This window comes from Toxotes jaculatrix, chromosome 6 (genome assembly GCF_017976425.1).
Source record: "Toxotes jaculatrix isolate fToxJac2 chromosome 6, fToxJac2.pri, whole genome shotgun sequence".
NCBI lineage: Eukaryota > Metazoa > Chordata > Actinopteri > Toxotidae > Toxotes > Toxotes jaculatrix.
Genome location: NC_054399.1, coordinates 30173434 through 30192656, shown reverse-complemented (window position 1 = coordinate 30192656; position 19223 = coordinate 30173434). Strand labels below are relative to the sequence as shown.

At 41.5% G+C, this 19223-nt stretch overlaps 2 protein-coding genes across 4 annotated transcripts; both read right to left on the bottom strand.

Annotated features, from left to right (window-relative positions):
* Positions 1 to 1602: 1602 nt before the first annotated feature.
* Positions 1603 to 5134, bottom strand: LOC121182898 (desmoglein-2-like). 3 transcript variants are annotated; one of them, XM_041039533.1, is made up of 3 exons: positions 5074 to 5134; positions 3540 to 3642; positions 1603 to 3057 (listed from the first exon to the last, which is right to left on the bottom strand). In XM_041039533.1, the coding sequence occupies exons 1-3, from the start codon at positions 5116 to 5118 to the stop codon at positions 2537 to 2539; spliced, it is 669 nt and encodes a 222-aa protein (XP_040895467.1). In that variant the 5' UTR covers positions 5119 to 5134; the 3' UTR covers positions 1603 to 2536. The 3 variants fall into 3 exon arrangements, 2 of the variants coding, with proteins under 2 accessions (XP_040895467.1, XP_040895468.1); XR_005894171.1 differs by lacking the exon at positions 3540 to 3642 and having other exon boundaries at positions 5074 to 5131; XM_041039534.1 differs by lacking the exon at positions 5074 to 5134 and having other exon boundaries at positions 3540 to 4150.
* Positions 5135 to 7359: 2225 nt separating this feature from the next.
* LOC121183353 (desmoglein-2-like) lies at positions 7360 to 18779 on the bottom strand. Its single transcript, XM_041040393.1, has 14 exons — positions 18638 to 18779; positions 15760 to 15882; positions 15061 to 15216; positions 14716 to 14857; positions 13667 to 13827; positions 13370 to 13504; positions 13075 to 13260; positions 12196 to 12524; positions 11945 to 12087; positions 11367 to 11588; positions 10839 to 11081; positions 10057 to 10184; positions 9572 to 9868; positions 7360 to 9273 (listed from the first exon to the last, which is right to left on the bottom strand). The coding sequence occupies exons 1-14, from the start codon at positions 18767 to 18769 to the stop codon at positions 8209 to 8211; spliced, it is 3462 nt and encodes a 1153-aa protein (XP_040896327.1). The 5' UTR covers positions 18770 to 18779; the 3' UTR covers positions 7360 to 8208.
* Between the last annotated feature and the right edge of the window lie 444 nt (positions 18780 to 19223).

Below are 19223 nucleotides of genomic sequence, written 5' to 3'. Positions count from 1 at the left end.
CACAGACCGCTTGACTCTGCCCACAGTCTCATCCTGCACTAAGAACTTTATTTCCTTTTGGCAATAAAACTGCAATAGACTTGATCCCACAGTATCCTACTCATCACTCCTCCATCATCATGTAAATTCGTATATAGCCAGTTTGAATGTTTTTGTATCTTTAACGTAGCTTTTTTTAGATTGTAAATACGCTATTTTTGGGCCCCTTTTTTTGTACTTGAATTGCATTGACCCTTCTTGTTTTTCTGCACTTTATCCTTTTTTCCTGTTTTTCTTGTTTTTCGTGTGTAAATTTCAATGCTGTGGGATCAATAAAGTCTTATCTTATCTCTATGATAACTTTATCTGCTGCAAACCTGAAGTAGGTTTTTTTTTTTATGATGATTTTTAAAAAATGTTTGTTCTGTCTTTTTTTATTGTATCTCAAAATGTGCTGTATGGATTTGTACGAGATTTGGTTTGCACAATCAGTTGTCATGAATCAGTTGTTGCACAAAATTTGGTAATGACTGATTGAATTGGGTGTGGCTTATTACAAAAAATTATTTCACATTCAAAACTCCAAAAAATCTAAATAAATCACCTGTACACCCTACAGATCTGAACATTTTCCACAGATCCACTGAATTGTGACAGATGCACCGCAACCTATGATAAAATCCAGAGGCTTCTCCAAAGTCATCTGCGGTTTAAGTCAAATCTGCATAAATTGTTCTACTTACCATCTAAGGACTCTCATGATTGTCTGATCACCTGCCCCAGAGGTTGGTGTAAGTTGCAACAGGTTCCTTGTACCCCAAGTCCAGGCTTTATGCTAGATCACGCTAACCATGCTTTCTTGAATAACCCAATGGAAAACCCCTCGGAAACATTCCAGCCTTTTTGGAATGTTTTTCAGTCTCATTGCTACTCTCAACCTGATGATACCCTGACACTATACTACTGTCAGAACAGACAAAATAGTTTGCCTGTCAATCCAAAAGTTACCACCTTATCATGGTGGCCTTCATTACTTTCCCCTCAGGCAATATTCACAGATGCAGAATCCTGATTCGGAAGAAATATACCATGTGAATGGCTGTTAATGATGAGAGCATATAATCCAGCTTGCCTGCTTAACTAACAATTACATTTTCAGCAACTTGAATGGACAAAACCAAGACTTTTGAACTAGCAGTAAGGCAGATATACTGATAAAACTTGGGGTGATTAAGAACCCCTGCTAGGAGAGGAAGTTTGATGTGGTGATGTAGCAAAGGTCACCATGCCAATCTAAAACCCCTGGGCAGTACAGGTAGGAGGAGGTCCACAGTACTGGCACAGGAAACAAAGATGAGGAGAATATGAACCATAACGTTTGACTTTCCAGATTCCATAAGAACAGAGGCTCGATTCCATTCAAGACACCATTGCAGGTACCATGGTGTGAGAGGGAAGAGAAGAGAAATACTGTTAGTTTTAGAGATAATAACAAGGCTCTGATACACTAATTTAGAAAGATTGTTGATTATCTCCTCCAATGCTGCTATAATAATAATAATAATAATAACCAAGAGAAGGAGCCCAATACAAAATCAGGTCAAGTCAATTTTATTTATATTGTTATCTCACACCATCATATGAGGGAAGATGGAGTTTTAAAATTAGAGCAAGTAACCAAAACCATTTACCTTAACCAGTGTACTCCTAGAGAGGTTCCCATAGTCAAGAAAGGGGGATTAGACTGAGTTAAGCAAGCTGTGTTGATTATATTGATCCAAAAAGTACTTAAAAGTACATAAATTGCAGCACTGTTCTATTCTCTAATAAGAGTGAATAACAACAGGTTGCTGTTGCAAATTCTAACTGGGCATATTATGTTGGTGCATCACCACTTATAAACAAATCAATATGAACGTTGGTAAGAATATATGATATATATGATATATATATATATATATACAGTGTGTACATAATCTGTAACAATGAATGATATTAATTGATGAGTGAGTAATGAGTGATTGTAAAACACCATAAAATGACTCTGAATGAATTGTACCCAGTGAGAAGATGTTCTTAGTTGTATTCCACCACTGCTCAGTCTCAGCAGCTCTGACCTCCTGCACCATCACCTTGTGGTAGGTGGGCATTGCACTCACCATGGTTTTAGAGGAACCCACCACACTGCTTTGTGATCCAGTGGATGTGCTGCCCTTGCTGGAGAGGATTCTTTAAGAACCAGGGGTGTTACTCCTCTTGGACAGACCTCCTGGACCTGCTGCCCTCCACTGCTTGTTGGCCCTCCAACCACCAGGACTCTCTGAGGTCCCACAAGCCCTCCTGGCTGTAGGTTACCTCAGTGCACAAGACAGGTCTGGCTTTCAGCACTTTAACAGTCCCAGCAGGGACCCCGTTCCTCTCCACCAGCACCATGTTGGGGCCCTGGGGTTGCCTGCCTCTCAACATCACTATCTGCCCTTGAATGACCGCACCTTGAGCAGGTCCAGTCTGGGTCCCACTAACCAGTGCCATACTCTGCAGGTTGATGGCCGGTGCCTCAGCCAACAGCATGGTGTTCTGAACCTGTGGCTGGACTACGTAGTGCATTGACTTCAGCACAGGGGTGGTGGTGTAGTACACAGGCTGCTGCTGCTGCAGCAGGAGGATTTGGCTGTGATTTCCCCCTCACTGTGGCTGTGCTTTCCTTCACCATTTGAGAACGCTCAGATGTCTCCCTGACCACAGTCTGCTCCACTGTGGGGACAGTCGACTGAAGCTTAGCTGGAGATTGCACTTGTGGGACAGTCACCAAACTTGATACTGAGGTCTGAGTGTTGATGGAGGCAGTGGGCAGAGGAGTGAAAACTTTTTTGACTTCAGATGGGATTGTTTTGCCACTGCACATTTCAGCCAGTGTCTTAAACTTTGGTCCAAGGTCATCGAGGAACTGCAGATCACTGTCAGACTCCAGGAAGCTGCAGCAGCCCACTGAGCCAGCAGTGGAGCTCTGAACCTCATAGTCATAAAACAACAACAATTGTTCTTCACTCCAAGGTTTTGGTTTCCATTGGTCAGCTTCTGTTGAAAAGAAAAAAATCATGAACCACTTTTGTTTTTAGTGAGCACAGATGTTTTTGTTCTTCAAAGAGGCATTCAGAGCAGTACCCCACCCCCTCCTGGGCTCCTCTGCCGCTTATCTGGGTCCAGGCCCAGGTCGCGGGGGCGACTGCTGCCCAGTCCACAATGCACCGAAGTCCTATGGCACTTCCCATGGGTGGTGAGCCAATGGGAGGCGGTGCCATTGAGTGGGGTTCAAACCCAAGACCCTAAGAGACCGAGTCTCATGCTCTACCAACTGAGCTAACCGGGTGGCATTAAATATATTATCTTTATTATTATTATTAATATTATTGTTATTATCCACAGTCCATGCTATGCTGCACAGTGAAGAAAATTTAGATTCTCAGTGCTAGGCTACTGTTTTATGTCAGCTTCAGCCAACGGTTTGAGCTTCAGAGTTAGTGAATAGAATGAAAGTGAACTGGAGATCAGTGACTCACCCTGGCAATAGGTAAGTGAGTCTACATTTTCCATCATTTGCGCTGGAGGGATTAAACAGAAGGTTCTTCTTACAAGACTGCCTCCAACAACTAACACCTGGAACTGGAATAAAACATGTAATTACTTCACAATGAACCAATCTGAAGAGGGAGCTGCTGACCGTCTTCTACCGCTGCTCCATTGAAAGTGTGCTGACATATTGCATCTCTGTGTGGTTCTCAAGCTGCAAGAAGGCACTACAAAGGGTCATTAACACCGCCCAGAAAATCATTCACCATCCCCTTCCCTCCCTGAAGGACCTCTACAACACCCGCTGTCTCAAGAGGGCACGCAGCATCTTGAGGGACTGCACACACCCAGGACACTGGGTGTTTAAGCTGCTGCCCTCTGGCAAGAGATTCAGGGCACTGAGAGCACGAACAAACAGACTCAGGGACAGCTTTTACAACAGGGCAATAGCCCTAATCAATGCTAACAAATAGCCTCATTTAATCTGGTTAGCCACCTTTCCGACAACAGGTCGTGCAATAAACAATGTCTTTGTCTTTGTATATATTTTACATACTGTACATTTCTATCCTGAATATATTTATTTTATTTTATTATTTTATTCTACTTTTTCTATTTTTACTTTTTTTATTCTGCACTGTGATTGTATGTCTTCTTTTGCACTGATGTGGGACAGTACCTCAATTTCGTTGTACTTTTGTACAAAGTATGATTGTGCAATGACAATAAAGATTTATCTTTATCTATCTTTATCTTTATCAGATGCTCCACACATACAAAGTCAGCTTCTTCTCATTAAAGGCATATCTGTAAATACCAGCAAAGTGGAGAAACTTCTGCTGTTCTGCTTTACATACTCCTATGCAGCAACCTTTTGAAATGTTCTGTTGGTGGTTTTTTTTTTTTGTTTGTTTGTTTTTTTGTTTCACTTTTACATTTATATTTACAGTTTTCAGGGTGACAAAATAAATAGTTTACAATATGACAAATGAGTAACAACAAATGATCAGGCTTCCAGCACAGTCTAAGGGGCATGTTGTGTACCACAGATACACAGTCTATCTGAGGACTTTTATTATATCTGATGTATATCTGTGATTCTTAATCCATTTGTTAATATTTGCTGCTGTGTTCACTTGTACTGGTTAAAATCAGCCACTAAATTTCAAATTACCATATTATGAATTGGAGTCTGTGAAAATGTGTTGCTGAAGCCAAATGAAACTAATGAAACCCCACAGAGTAAGAATACAGAGCCTCTAACACAAAATAAAACTTTCAATTTTTTCTAGTTTTTAATAATTAATAATCTATTACTGAAGCTTCTGACATCCTTTTATAAACCATAATGTTCTGTAATAATCCATTCTAAACGCACATAAAATGTTTGGTTTTTAGGATAGCACTACAGTCAAATAAAATTATGTGACATTTATTATAATTGTTAGACCGTAACTGTGGGGGGGGGGGGGGGGGGACACAAAACAGCACGGAAAAGAGACGGGATGATCCTTCGGTACTCACCACAAACAGAAGAAACATAAACGCGGTCGAAGAAAGCCAAATCATGACTGGAGCAAATTCCCATATCAAGTGAACCGAGAGAGTCACTGGCGGTTTTTGGCACGGACGAACCGGGCATCACATTGGGGGCGGTACAACCACGTGAAAAAAAAAAAAAAAAAAAACTTATCTGTGCGGGGGAATTACTGTGTGGGGAATTGGCAAATTGGCGCCCCCTGCAGCTGCAGGCGCCCCTGCTTGCTGAGAAGTGCTCAGAAGCTGTGTGAGGAAGGGAAAGGGGGGGCGGGGGAGCGCGGGGGACAGTTCACCTCTGGGTCTCTCCCAAATGGAACGGACAATTTGTGTGCTTTCTAATTTGTGTGCTTTCTTCCAAATAACGCACATTTCATTCATTCAGAGAGGAGCTTTTCAAAGCTAAAGTTGATCAAGTTGTACCTGAGGTCAACCATGTCTCAGGAACGGCTCACTGGCCTTGCTGTCATCAGTATCAACCACTCAATAGGGGAGCAGATTTCATACGATGAAATTATTGATGATTTTGCAGGTTTTAGTTTTAGTTTTTGTTTGCTGTTCTTGCAATAGTGTTAGAATTAGATTTCCTTTAGTGTGTTTTCATTTGTGTGATGAAGGATTTGTGCTAATCAGAATATTTGTTCTATATTTTATTTGTATTTTTTTTTTGTTATTCTTCAATAATAAAATTATATTGTTTTTTATTTTATATTATTGTTATTCTCTGCTGTTATGTTTGATTGTGTATATTTTTGCCACTTTCATGTATATAGAGTATAATTTCTGATAACTAATTTCTAAATTGTTTTGGCAATGTTGGAGTTGGAGATTGTTATAATATAAATATTGTTATAATAAAACATGGTTGTTTGTGCAAAAAGTCTTTTTTTTAAGGGGGGGGGCGGGGCGCTCAGAGGGGGTCTCGCCCAGTAATTCAATGTAGTTCCTGTCTGATTGTGAGCTGATGGAGGCTGAGGAGGCAGATCATGAAAAAGGTGGAGTGATCCATCTCTCTCTCACTTGCACATACACTCTTTCTCTCACAGTGGTGTGTGTGAGTGATGGGGTGCAGGTTTTTTTTTTTTTCAAATCCTTAATTGTCCCTCAAGTTGTTCCCAGTGTGTGTTTACCCAGTGACCGAAACACACACACACACAAAGTATGAACATGCACTAGAGAGGCTGGGGCAGAGGACTGCCTTATAGGGCGCCCGGGGAGCTGGGGTGGATCGGTGTCTTGCTCAAGGGCATGTGGTCGCAGAGGGGGAGGGGGGGGGGGGCGTCTAAAATATCATCCATATCGTGTTGTGTCTGGACGAGGGATCAAACCATCAAACCAGCGAAACCCATGCAAACACAGGGAGAACATGCAAACTCCATACAGGAAAGAGAACTTGGGACAATGCAAAGATAAGGTAACAATACCTTATCTTAATTATACCTGTCATTTTTACTAATGGGACAAGTCCAAACATTTGCCAGGAAAAATGTTCCATTTCTAGGGCCCTGCTGAAACTTGCAAGCTTTTTTTCTGAACTTTCAAATGCATATCACTGTCTTTATCAGAGAATGTAGTTTGCTAACTTATTTACACTTCTTCCTATTAATTATTTATAATTAATTATACTTCCTCCTATTACCCCTCAAAACCTCTACATCTAAATATACTAGATGAATAATACAGCTTGCCTCCTGAAACAGTGATCAGTTACATTTTAGCCAATTTGACCACACAAGCCCATGACTTTTGAGCTGATAAAACTGAGCTAGCAGTAAGGCAGATATAGTGATAACATTTGGGATGATTAAGAACCCATGCTAAGAGAGGAAGTTTGATCTGAGGATGTAGCCAAGGTAACCATGTAGTACAGGTAGGAGGAGGTCCACAGTACTGGCACAGGAAACAAAGATGAGGAGAATATGAACCATAATCTGGATTTTCCGGGTTCCATAAGAACAGAGGCTCGATTCCATTCTAGACACCATTGCAGGTACCATGGTGTAGGAGAGAAGAGATAGGAAGACCTCACTCGTTATAATATTATTTACCAAGGTGACTGATTTCATACCATCATATGAGGGAAGATGCAGTTTTAAAACTAGGGCAAGTAACCAAAACCCTTTACCTTAACCAGTGTACTCCTAGAGAGGTTCCCATAATTCAGAACGGGGGATTAGACTGGGTTAAGCAAGCTGTGTTGATTATATTGATCAAAAATGTACTTCATAAATTGCAACACTGCTCTTTTCTCTAATAAGAGTGAATAACAACAGGTTGCTGTTGCACAGTTTAATTAACAAGACAGATCTGGCGCAAATTCTGACTGGGCACATTATGTCAGTGCATCACCACAAAACAGCAAAACAACATAAACTTTGGTAAGAATATACTCTGTGTACATAATTTGTAACAATTCATGATGTTCAGTGATTTTAAAACTCCATAAAATGAAAATACAAAATCATACCCAATTACAATATTTGAGAAGATGCTCTTAGTTGTCAGTGCTCAATCTCAGTAGCTCCAAAAGGCTTTTCAATGTTTTTCAATTTGAAACGTGAAAGGAGAACATCCTTTATTTAGGGTAAAGGTTAGAATGAGTGTATATTATGAACTATCATTTAAGTCTCATGAAAACCCAAAGATTAAAGATTTACATTTTATTCTTTTCTTATTGGTATAAAACAGACAACAAAAAGATAGCATACAACCATGACATAAGACAACAATTAAAACAAGATAAAACATAATGACATGAGGATGTAATTTAGTCAACCAAATGAAAAGGGATTTTAACAAAACACGATTCTGTTTACATTCTGTGACAGAGAAGTGAAGTAAGAGAAGGCAAAAATAAAGTATATTTATATAAAAATACAGATATCTTTAAAGGGAAAGGGAGCAGGTGGACAATCTACAGACCCTGTAGATAGTAGGACTTTATGCTGTGGTCCATAGCAGTAGAGACGTGGAGCACGAAAAGTCACTAGATAAGTCAGGGCAGCTTTTGAGGAACAGCTTGTTCTTATGGTCATAATTTCATTTTGTTGTTTATTGACCACATACTGGCATGTACAAGCATCCCATCACCATGTGGACTGAGCCAGGGGAACAGTCTCTCACTCAGTGAATTTCTCTGGTCTCTCGCACCACCATCTTGCGGTAGGTGGGGGTTGCACTCACAGTGGTTGTAGATGAACCCACCACACCAATCTGAGAGCCAGTGGATGTGCCCTTATTGGAGAGGACTCTTTGAGAACCAGAGATGTCACACCTCTTGGACAGGCCTCCTGCCTCCTGGATCTGCTGCCCTTCACTGCCTGTTTGCCCTCCAACCACCAGGACTCTCTGAGATCCCAAAAGCCCTCTTGGCTGTAGGGTACCTTCATTCACAAGGCAGGTCTGGCTTTCTTTCAGCACTTTCATTGAGCAAGGGACTTTGCCTTCCACAACCATCATGGTCTGGGAGCCAGGAAGGTTTACAGATTGGATCAGGTTGGTAGCATCGCCCTCGACCCCTCTCCTCTCCACCAGCACCATGCTGGGGCCCTGGGATTGTCTGCCGCTAGACATCACTGTCTGCCCTTGAATGACCACACCTTGGGCAGGTCCAGTCTGGGTGTCGTTAACCAGTGCCATGCTCTGAAGGTTGGTGGCTGGTGCCTCAGCTAACAGCATGGTGTTCTGAACCTGTGGCTGGACTACATAATGCATTGGCTGCAGCACAGGGGTGGTGTAGTACACAGGCTGCTGCTGCTGTAGCAGGAGGATTTGGCTTTGATTTGCCAAACCCCCCCTCACTGTGGCTGTGCTTTCCTTCACCATTTGAGAACGCTCAGATGTCTCCCTGACCACAGTCTGCTCCACTGTGGGGACAGTCGACTGAAGCTTAGCTGGAGGGGGCAGCTGTGGGGCAGTCACCAAACTTGATACTGAGGTCTGAGTGTTTATGGATGCACTGGGCAGAGAAGTGAAAACTTGTTTGACTTCAGATGGGATTGTTTTGCCACTGCACACCTCAGCCAGTGTCTTAAACTTTGGTCCAAGGTCATCAAGGAACTGCAGATCACTGTCAGACTCCAGGAAGCTGCAGCAGCCCACTGAGCCAGCAGTGGAGCCCTGACCCTCATAGTCATAAACCAACAGACTGTCCTTCACTCCAAGGTTTTGGTTTCCATTGGTCAGCTTCTGTTGAAAAGAAAAAAAAAAAGAATTTGTTTTTAGTAAGCACAGATGTTTTTGTTCTTCAGATTTTTAAGTCTGTGTTCATTAGCTACTGATACATCCATTTACACACAGCCAGTTAGTTAACTTAAAGGGCTCTTTAAATTAAGTTTCTAAAAAGTTAAGGTAAAACTTAGGAGAAATACACAGAGCGATTTTTTGTTGAACTGTTATGGCAAAGAAACCCTTGAAAATATCATCATCATGTGCAGGACAACAAAAGCTTATTGTTGGTAGTACAGGTATTTTAATGCTCCCTCACCTGAGTGTAGTACTGTCCCAGGAAGTAGTCAGGCAGCGCTATGCCATCATAAATTCCTCCACCTCCTCTTGACTCTCTGCCTTCAAACTCAGAGTAGAAGGCACTGCCGCTTGCCTCGTTCAGAACCCCCCATGTTCCTTCTCTTTGGTCACGTGCAAAATGTTCTTGATAGATGGCCCTGTTCATCCCATCCATGGAAGTGACTGAGTGCCCCATTGCTGCTTTTTTAGCCATTCCCATATCCATGGTGATGATATCTCCATCCACTTGTGCTGGTATGTTCATCAGTGGCACGTCCTGTTGAAGGCCAAGGATACTAATGTTACAATGATGATACAAAAGATGCTTAATGCAAATCACACAAATCACTTAATGCACCTTTCACGCAGACACCATATCAACAGTACGTGACCATTTTGTATGCCGATATTTCTGTCCTCATCAGCCAAGGTCACATGTTTTAAAGGTAAATATGTCAGTCTTACCGTGTTCTCACCCTGCCCCTCAGTGTGGTAGTTAATGAGGTGTGACTTAGTGTCGAAAGGCATCTCAGTAAAGCCGCCTGGCAGACCAATCCCCCCACACTGGCAGAAGAGCATCAACAGAGGAATGACTGTAAAAACAACAGCAAGGTTTTAGTCTAACTTAAGGGCTTCCAAAGTGTAGAGTGAGGACTGCAGTGGTCCTCTGAGGTCCTCCAAAAAGGAGGTGCAGTTTCAGTTTGCCTGGCACACTAAAATGAGGTTATGTCTTCTCTTGTAAAGACCAGATCTTTTCAACGCTAGTTTTGACTAAAACCAATGTGGTTGATTGAAAATGGGAAAGTGGGCCTCTTAAATAATGTTGCCAGATTTGCCTACTGCCACCTGCATGCCAATCACAACTTAAAGATAAAAAACAAAAATCTTTAAATCTTCGTACGGGCGGACAGACAACTTGAAAACACAATGCCTCCGGACTTTGCTATCCCAGGCATGGGGGCATGAAAAACAGCACAGGAAAAAGCATTTCTCATCATTTATTCTGGGAGTTTAAATTTCTCCTACATTCAACAAGTGAGCAACACTGTTGTTTCCGTGAATATAAAACTGCGTAAAGTGAACATCATCAGCTACTGTGGACCAAGGTGTTATTTTTCTTTTCAAATGCAAAACAACTAAAACAAGACACATCTATATCTGCTGACAGTAGAGAAAAGGCACAAGTGCAATGCTCAACCAGTCTTAGTGATTGAAGTGAACATTCATAAGCGTCACATCATACTTACGTGCTAACAACAGCAGGCCCAGGAATAACAGTCCGAGGCCGGCAGACCCTAACTCTGCTCCTTTGCTGGTCTGACCGCTGGCACCTCGTATTCCACACACTACTCCATCCGCACAGGTACAAACTTGGACTCTCACTTTCTGTGGTTCTGGGCAGGCCTCTCCCTGCTCGTCTCTCACCACAAATTCCACCTCGTAGAGACCAGGCCACAAGGACTCCTGAGCTCTCAGGATAGCAGCAGTGTCTGCAGGCATGAAACGTGTAGAAAATCAATATAATTTAAAGGTAACGGCAATGGAACCAAAGGTTCTAGACATTCAGGAAGTCCACTGGTCTGAGATGCCTCTAAGTCATGCTAAAAAAAGAACAAGCTTAGTGCTATTTTTCAGGTCCTAACCTGTTATTTATGGAGCTAAAAGCAACTAATAATTCTCATTTCTCATATCAGTACAGAGCCATTTCTAATTTTATATCTATTTGTATATTTTATGTCTATTATTTAAATTATTGGCAGCAGTATTTTCCTCACCATTGAGATGTTCCACCTTCCACTTGCCCTGGGTGCCTTCTTGGACAATGGAAAAGTCAAAAGGAGGTCCATTAGGGGATACATCTTCATCTTTAGCGTTCACAATAATGGATTCGTCCGTGGTACACATAGTCTGGATGTTACTGGTCAGGGTGGGGCAGTGATCATTAAAATCTTCCACCTGGATGGCTATGGTGCCGGTGGCCGTTTTAGCGGGCATGTCTGTGTTAGAAAAACACAAATAACATTTTATTTGTTTATCTGTTAAATCCTTGGAAAGTTCAGAGATGAAAGCCTCACTCTTCCTGCTGCTTGACAACATATATATCCAATTAGTTGCCCTTTCTAATGATGTTCTCCAGACTGAAGTTGAAGCAAATTTTCTGTTTATGTGAATTTCACTTTTAGATTCACAAACCAGTGTCCCATACGTGTGCAGATGTTATCGATGTTCTGACCTGTAATGCAAACACCTACACAACCTTTTAGGAACTTGTTATTTGTTTTATTTCTCTCCAGTTTCCTCTTGGCTCTATAAGAAGTGAAATCACTCAGCCTTATAGAACATTAGACTGTACCTTCTGAAATGCAGAGCACTTTAGCAAAATATGTTCCATTGACCAGCATTGGAGATTCTCTGTCAGGCATCTTGTTCAATCTGATCTCTGCTGTCTCTGGGTCAATGGTCAGCCAGTTGTCAGGGTCTGAGCCCTTGGCATACCTACAGAAGAAATGCAATGTGTCAGATATTATTATTGAGTGTAGAAAATGAAGCTGACACAGTAGTTTTAACTGTTGAAGCTTTTAATGTGTACGTGTGCGCACTGACCTGACATTCTCAGCTGGTTTCCCAGTGTCTCCATCTATTGCAGGGTAGCGGGCAATGACATCTTTAATGTTGACAGAGTGGCCTCCCTCTGAGATGGGAATAGCTTTGATCTTAGGGTCAAAACGTGGCCCCTCAGGCTGGTTCTTCACGTTGATTTTGATCGGATAGGTTTTAAATGTGGTCCCACTATGCCATGATGATACTCCAGGCCCACTAGCAGCGCTTGCACCACTTGCACCACTTGCACCACTAGCTCCATTAAACTGCAGAGCCTTGTTTCTCACAGCTAGTCCCAGTTGAAGGTCCTTCACATTCTCATAATCCACAGCCTTTAAAATGCCACACACAACCACAAGAAACTCAAATTATGACATGGCTACAGGATGATGCCCTAGATCCACTCTGTTACCAAGAGACTCCAGGCTCTGCAGCCCAGGCAGATTTGTTCCTGACATCTGGGGACTTCAGCTGGATGAGACTTTCACTCCTCTCACTTAGTTTGTGGACTGCACTACCAGCCGAGACTGAAACCTGGTCCTGCTGTATGTTTGCCTTGGGGTCCACGATCCTCAGCGACTGCTTCTCTGCCTAATCATCTCATCTGCCCACACCAATTAAAGCTAACCATCCAGCCTTTCCACTCTTCAGCCAGCAAGCCAACTGCTTCAGTCGGCCTCCGCCACTCATCTGTCTCGTTACTCGTGCCTGTCCCCTGCCTATACCTCCCTATCATCTTTACTATTAATTTCTAATTAAACTTGCCAGCCACGCTCATGTGTTTGTGTCCTTGTGTGCTTTTTGGTCAAAAAACAACTGAAAACAACTGAAAATTAAATTTTCAGATTCTGATATATATCTTCTAAATTAAAGTTGCAGTACCTTGTCGAGCATTAGAATGCCCTCGTTTGTTTCGGGGTCTGTTGTAATGCTGAAGTACCCGGCCTCGTTGCCTTTGACAATATCAAACACAGCTTCCCAGTTGTCAGTACCCTTCAGGTCCAGGTCCTCTGCTTTGATTCTCATGACCTCCACACCCTGTGTGTTCTCCTCAATGCCGCCTTCATACTGCAAGTCAAAAACATCATGAGATGAAAGTAAGAGAGTTCATTTTCGCAGTGTTTACTGATTAGATTGCAAATATGTATATATCACAGTATAACTATAAGAAAAGTACCTCCTCTTTTTCCAGAGTGGGAAGGTTGTCATTCACATCTCGGACCATAATGGTAACAGTGCCGGTTCCAGTGTTTCCCCCTGCTTCACCATTTAGGTCTTTACCTTTCACTGTCAGAACATACTGATCTGCTCTCTGAAATTCAAAATCAAAAATGAAGTATTCTGTATCATTTTATCATTTTATAACACACATATCCCCCATGAATTTTGTCCAATGAAAAAAGTTTTTCTATGTAAAGTCAGAGTCACGCACAATCTCATCTTGACTATTTTCAAAATAGAGAAAACACTGTACCTCCCTGTCCAGATCAGGCCTTTTGACGTAGATGGTCCCATCATTGGTAATGGAGAACATGTCGTGGGGTGGGCTCTGATCTATGATAGAATAGGCGATCTGAGAGTTCTTATTCCCTGGTTCATCAGCATCAGTTGCAGTGACTTTCATAACTGATGTCCCTGTAAAAACAGAATTAAATGAAACCATCATTATTTGCAACGCTAGCTTAACTTTGTCATCATTTGAAGCAGTTTAGAAATATATTTACACACTGTGTGAACTTATAGAAATAATGTATCATTATGATTTTGGCGGGGGTCAATCACAGCCAACACTGGGAGAGAGGTGGGGTACGCCCTTAACAGGTCTCCTGTCTGTCACAGGGCTGACATATAGATATATAGAGACAAACATCTGACACACTCACATTCACTCCTATAGACAAATTAGAGTCACCAATTATCCTAATCTGCATGTCTTTGGACTGCATGAGGAAGCCGCAGTAGCCTGACGGTACCCAAGCAAGCACAGGGGAGAACATTCAGACGCCACACTGAAAAGTCTCTGGCTGGCAGATTCAAACCCAGAACCTTCTTGCTGTGAGGCAACAGTGCTAACCACTAAATGTTGGTGTAGCCCGCACCTGGTCTATATATTTTTATTTATTTTATTTAACCTTTATTTAATCAGGAAGAGTCTCATTGAGGTTAAAAATGTCTTTTACAAGAGTGCCCTGGCCAAGACAGGTAGCAGAACAATTAATGGAGTTGCAGGCATAAATATAAATATAAATATAAAATATAACTTAGGACACAGAATAGTTCAAAGGTCGTTTAAACAAATGTCCTGAGCAACTTCAAATGTAGACAGAGTACAGGCACAACCCATCCCATTTAAAATTTCCAAGGCTGCAGTCAAAGCTTGATACTGTCCAGCTTTACATTATTGCAAAAAAAAGCAGAAATATTGTCCATATACTAGGGTTGATTAGGATGTAGGATTACTTTGCCATCACACATGAGGATGGGGATTTGTGTGAACCGTGTAAAAAAAGCAGACACACTAACCTGAAGGACTGAGCTCATCAACCTCCCCATCCTTCATTACTCCAAACACTGGAGCGTTGTCATTTTGATCTACAACTTTGATTCGTATGTCGATTTTTTTCTCCACCATCGTACCATCGCTTTTCGTAGCAATACCTGACAGCTGAAACAGCAGAAGATAAACACTCAGCTCTCCTCATAAATAGCCTGTGACATTTACGTTTAGCAGATGTTTAGCTGAAACAGCAGAAGATAAAGACTCAACTTTAGCCATCTTTAGCCTCATATATCACCTGTAATGTTTAAGAAATGGTTGCCAAATATCCCAATATTAAATTTGAAAATGTCTTGCCATGGATCACTCACATTGTAGGTGTCAATGAACTCCCTGTCAAGCACTTTTGTCACACGAATTAGTCCAGTTTTAGGGTCGACTACAAACACATGGAAGGGATACTGGTTTGCACCAATGCCTTCCAGGGAGTAGTGAATAATTTCGTCACTTTCGAAATCTGATCGAATCTGAAAAACAAAGCAGAAGAACTGATCATTTTATTGCAAAAAAAACATGCAAAATTAAAAAAATATGTTTGTATCAGACCACTCCTGCAGATTTATGCGTATGTGTGCTGGAATAGTCCCTCTCTGTCTGTTCCAGTGGACCCCTCTTGTGACCCCTCTTGATAGTTACTTTTTTTGTTTAGTTATCCAATTGGTAGATGTATGGGTTTTCATTTTTGTGAACATGTAACTTGACATGCATGTGGAGTGCAGAGGATATTTTGTCATCCTGCTAATCTGAGGTCAGAACTGTTATGTACAGCATGTACTGATTGATCTTGGAGTAGCTGCCCTTCTGAATGAATTCTTTATTGATTTAATAATAATAATAATAATAACAATAATAATAAAAACAATAATTATAAAAAGTCCATTTCTCTGCAGCACAGTGATAAAAATTTAGATTCTCAGTGCTGGGCTACTGTTTTATGAAAGCTTCAGCCAGCTGTTTGAGCTTCAGAGATAGTGGATAGAATGAAAGTGAACTGGAGATCAGTGACTCACCCTGGCGATAGATTCCTGCTGAGTGTAGTCTACATTTTCTGTCAGATTCTTTGGAGGGAGAATCCATTCTCTTTTCTTTCTTACCAGGCTGCCTCCAGAGTTGGCCCTAACCACAGCTACAGCCTGGAACCGGAATACAACACATGGAATTACTTCACAATGAACCTTTACCTGACAGATCAATCTATGCTCCACACATGTAAAGTCAGCTTATTATCATTAAAGGCTGGCATATCTGTAAATACCAGGAAATACCAGCAGAGAAACTTCTGCTGTTCTCCTTTACATACATTTATTAAACCTTTTGAAATTTTCTGTTGTTTATTTGTTTTGATTTTACAGTGCAAACCACATTTACAGTTTTCAGGGTGACAAACTAAATTGGAGACAATGTACAAATGTCATGTCATCATCTGTCTGTCTACTGTTTGATTTTTTGATTTATCAACTCAACACATACCCCTCTCATCTCCATGAGCTTCACCTATTGTAAAGACAAATTTCTTAACTCTTCTATCCCATCATTTTTTAGTAACCTGTTAAAATTTAAATCTTGCATCCAGTTAGATCAAACTGGACCTTTGTGGCCAGAAACAGAGGGGGGAGCACAGATATGGAATGCCAGCCTACTTAATATTAAGAGCTCACTATCGTTTTAAATGTTTAAAAAAATGCTAACCTCTGAAGACGTTGTGGTTCGGTTGGATAAAGTGCTTACATACGCTTTGTGCAAGTGGTGTAACAGTAACAGCCTCCACAGGGTTGAAACCCCATTGGATTCACTTTAAGACCCTCACTGCCTACATTTTCAATTAAAACAAATATTCTCAGCCCACACGGCTCCTCTGGCTGATTAGAGCTCTATCCAGTATGAAGCTAGGAAAAGAAAAAAGAAAAGTCCTAAGAAAAGGTCTGACCTTTTTGCGAGTCCCATTCCTGTAAATAAAGACAGAAGTGATGTGCATTCACTAACTGTTGCAGATCTCATCTTGTGCTGTTTGTGCAGACTGGAGTCTGAAAGGCTGAAATTTGACCTGCCAGTTTGAGAGGGAGGAGGGTGGGACTGACCTGCTGTTCACTATTGCTGCATGGTGAAAGAACAGTGTTACAGCTACAAGCCTAGTCACTGATAGCATTCTACATGTTGAAAATACCCTTTTTATGAAACACTAAGCTGTCTTTGTCCTCAGTGTTTCCATGCAGCGCCCGTCCTATGCAAAGTATAGGAGCATGACAACCATGTAGATGGAAAAATATCAGTTACCTGGTCAGAACCCCCAGTCTTATAGCTCTTTAACCAATAGTGGAGCTTGCTGGAGAGTGGAAGTGTGACATTGATATGAACAAACTGAGTAGACTATGTTTATCAAGCTGTATCACATGTTAGTGTTTATTGTATTTATCATACTGATTGTATTTATCTCACACTGATGGACTGTTGTGTACAGTGTGTTTTTTTATGTAGTGTATTTACTGTATGTGGTTGTTTTTCATCTGCCCTCCCAGGGACAACAGATGCGAAATAAGTTAACTCTAGCGCAATTACTTTTAAGATTTTCGTCAGAAACTCATTTTAACTGGTCACTATCCACAGCTGGTGAATGCTTTCCCCCCACTGGAATCCTTGTTTTTAGCAGGAATTCAGATACTGTGAGGACCTGTGAGTAAAGTTATCCACCTGTCAGGTACTTGTCTTCAGAGGAGAGGCTGGCACACCCTGCCACTCCTAGGAAATTTTTCTATGGGCAGATGACAGGCAGGTGACAGGTTGAGTAAAGAATTTTTTTTTAGTACACGGCATATATGAAAACTGAGAGAGCACACAAAATAGACGCATGATCTTAATTATCCATGTAAGAGCTTATTAGTATGGTCGTTGCTATTATTCTAGATTTTATACATTATTTCATTAATTGACAGTTCCCGAATTCACGCACTGAAGAGAACTGAACTCTTGACAATTCAATCTGAATTTGCCTGAACAGGCTACACTTGAAAAAATACAACAGCATGGTAAGAAAAAGAAGAAAAGAATATGATTGGTCAGTCAAATCTGCTTTACTTCAGAAATCATATAACCATAACCAAGAGGGCAACAAATCTGCTGTGTTCACTTGTCGTGGTTAAAATCAGCTAAAATATTTCTAATAAATTGCCAGTTTGGAAAGTAACACTTGGTTATAAGTTGTAGTCTGTGAAAATGTGTTGCTGAATCCAAATGAAACAAATGGAACTCCACAGAGTAAAACTACGGAGCTTCTGGTTAGCTCAGTTGGTAAAGCATGAGACTCAACCTCTCAAGGTTGTGGGTTTGAATCCCACTCCGGGTGACACCACCTCCCATGGGCTCACCACCCGTGGAGGTGCCAAAGGCCTTTGGTGTATTGTGAAATGGGTGGGCTGGGCCTGGACCCAGATAAGTGGCAGATGATGACATGACATAATGATCCAAACACACACCAAAACGCTTGGTTTTTGAGGATAATAGCACTACAGTCACTACAGTTACATTAATTATCATTGTCACATGAACTAAAAAGGACACCAGTTCATGTAAACCAGCAAGTTGTGATGTAGAAAATAAGATGTCAATGTCATCTCTCTCTCTCTCTCTCTCTCTCTCTCTCTCTCTGTCTATATATATATATATATATATATATATATATATATATATATATATATATATATATATGTGTGTGTGTGTGTGTGTGTGTGTGTGTGTGTGTGTGTGTGTGTGTGTGTGTGTGTGTGTGTGTGTGTGTGTGTGTGTACTGACAGTTTCTAAAAACACAGTTCAGACCGTAACAGCGGGGGGAAAAATACAAAAAGACACAAAACACAGCACGGAAAAGAGACGGAACGATCCTTCGTTACTCACCACCACCAGCAGAAGCACAAACGCGGTCGAAGAAACCCGAATCATGACTGGAGCAAAGTCCCGTATCAAGTGAACCGATAGAGTCCAGGTGAGAGTTCCTGTGAGCTGACGGAGGCTGAGGAGGCGGATCATGAAAAAGGAGGATCTCTCTCTCTCTCTCTCTCTCTCTCTCTCTCTCTCTCTCTCTCGCTCTCTCTATTTCCTCTCTGACTCTCAGAGAGACGGGGTGGAGTTTGACATGAGCAGATCCCAACTTGCTTTTACCTTTTGTTAGAACTCTAATAATAATGGTTCCTTCACAACGGTATGGCTTTGAGACAGGACGAACAAATGCGTTAACCGAGGCTGGTAACACCTAAATTAATCGAAATATTATTCATATAGTTAGTTGGCCACGTCCATTACACACTGGTCCACTGGTCGCTATGAGGAGTCAGGTGACACTGGACTGGAGCCAGGTCCCTCCATACCTAGGTACCTGTTTATTTACCTGTATGTCTCCCTCAGCAACACACACAGACCGGAACAGACCTGGTCCCATTAGTCATCGTGCTCACATCACATCATGGATGTTGTCAATAATGCC

Excerpts from the sequence above, each read along its gene's own strand:
- LOC121183353 (XM_041040393.1), bottom strand. The coding sequence starts at position 18,769 with ATGATCCGCCTCCTCAGCCTCCGTCAGCTCACAGGAACTCTCACCTGG. Across the intron at positions 15,217-15,759 it reads AGCAGGAATCTATCGCCAGG|ATTCGATCAGATTTCGAAAG; the intron begins GTGAGTCACTGA and ends TTTGTTTTTCAG. Across the intron at positions 9,869-10,056 it reads AGGGGCAGGGTGAGAACACG|GACGTGCCACTGATGAACAT; the intron begins GTAAGACTGACA and ends GGCCTTCAACAG.
- LOC121182898 (XM_041039533.1), bottom strand. The coding sequence starts at position 5,118 with ATGATTTGGCTTTCTTCGACCGCGTTTATGTTTCTTCTGTTTGTG. Across the intron at positions 3,643-5,073 it reads TTATGTTTCTTCTGTTTGTG|TTCCAGGTGTTAGTTGTTGG; the intron begins GTGAGTACCGAA and ends GTTTTATTCCAG. Across the intron at positions 3,058-3,539 it reads CTCACTTACCTATTGCCAGG|AAGCTGACCAATGGAAACCA; the intron begins GTGAGTCACTGA and ends TCTTTTCAACAG.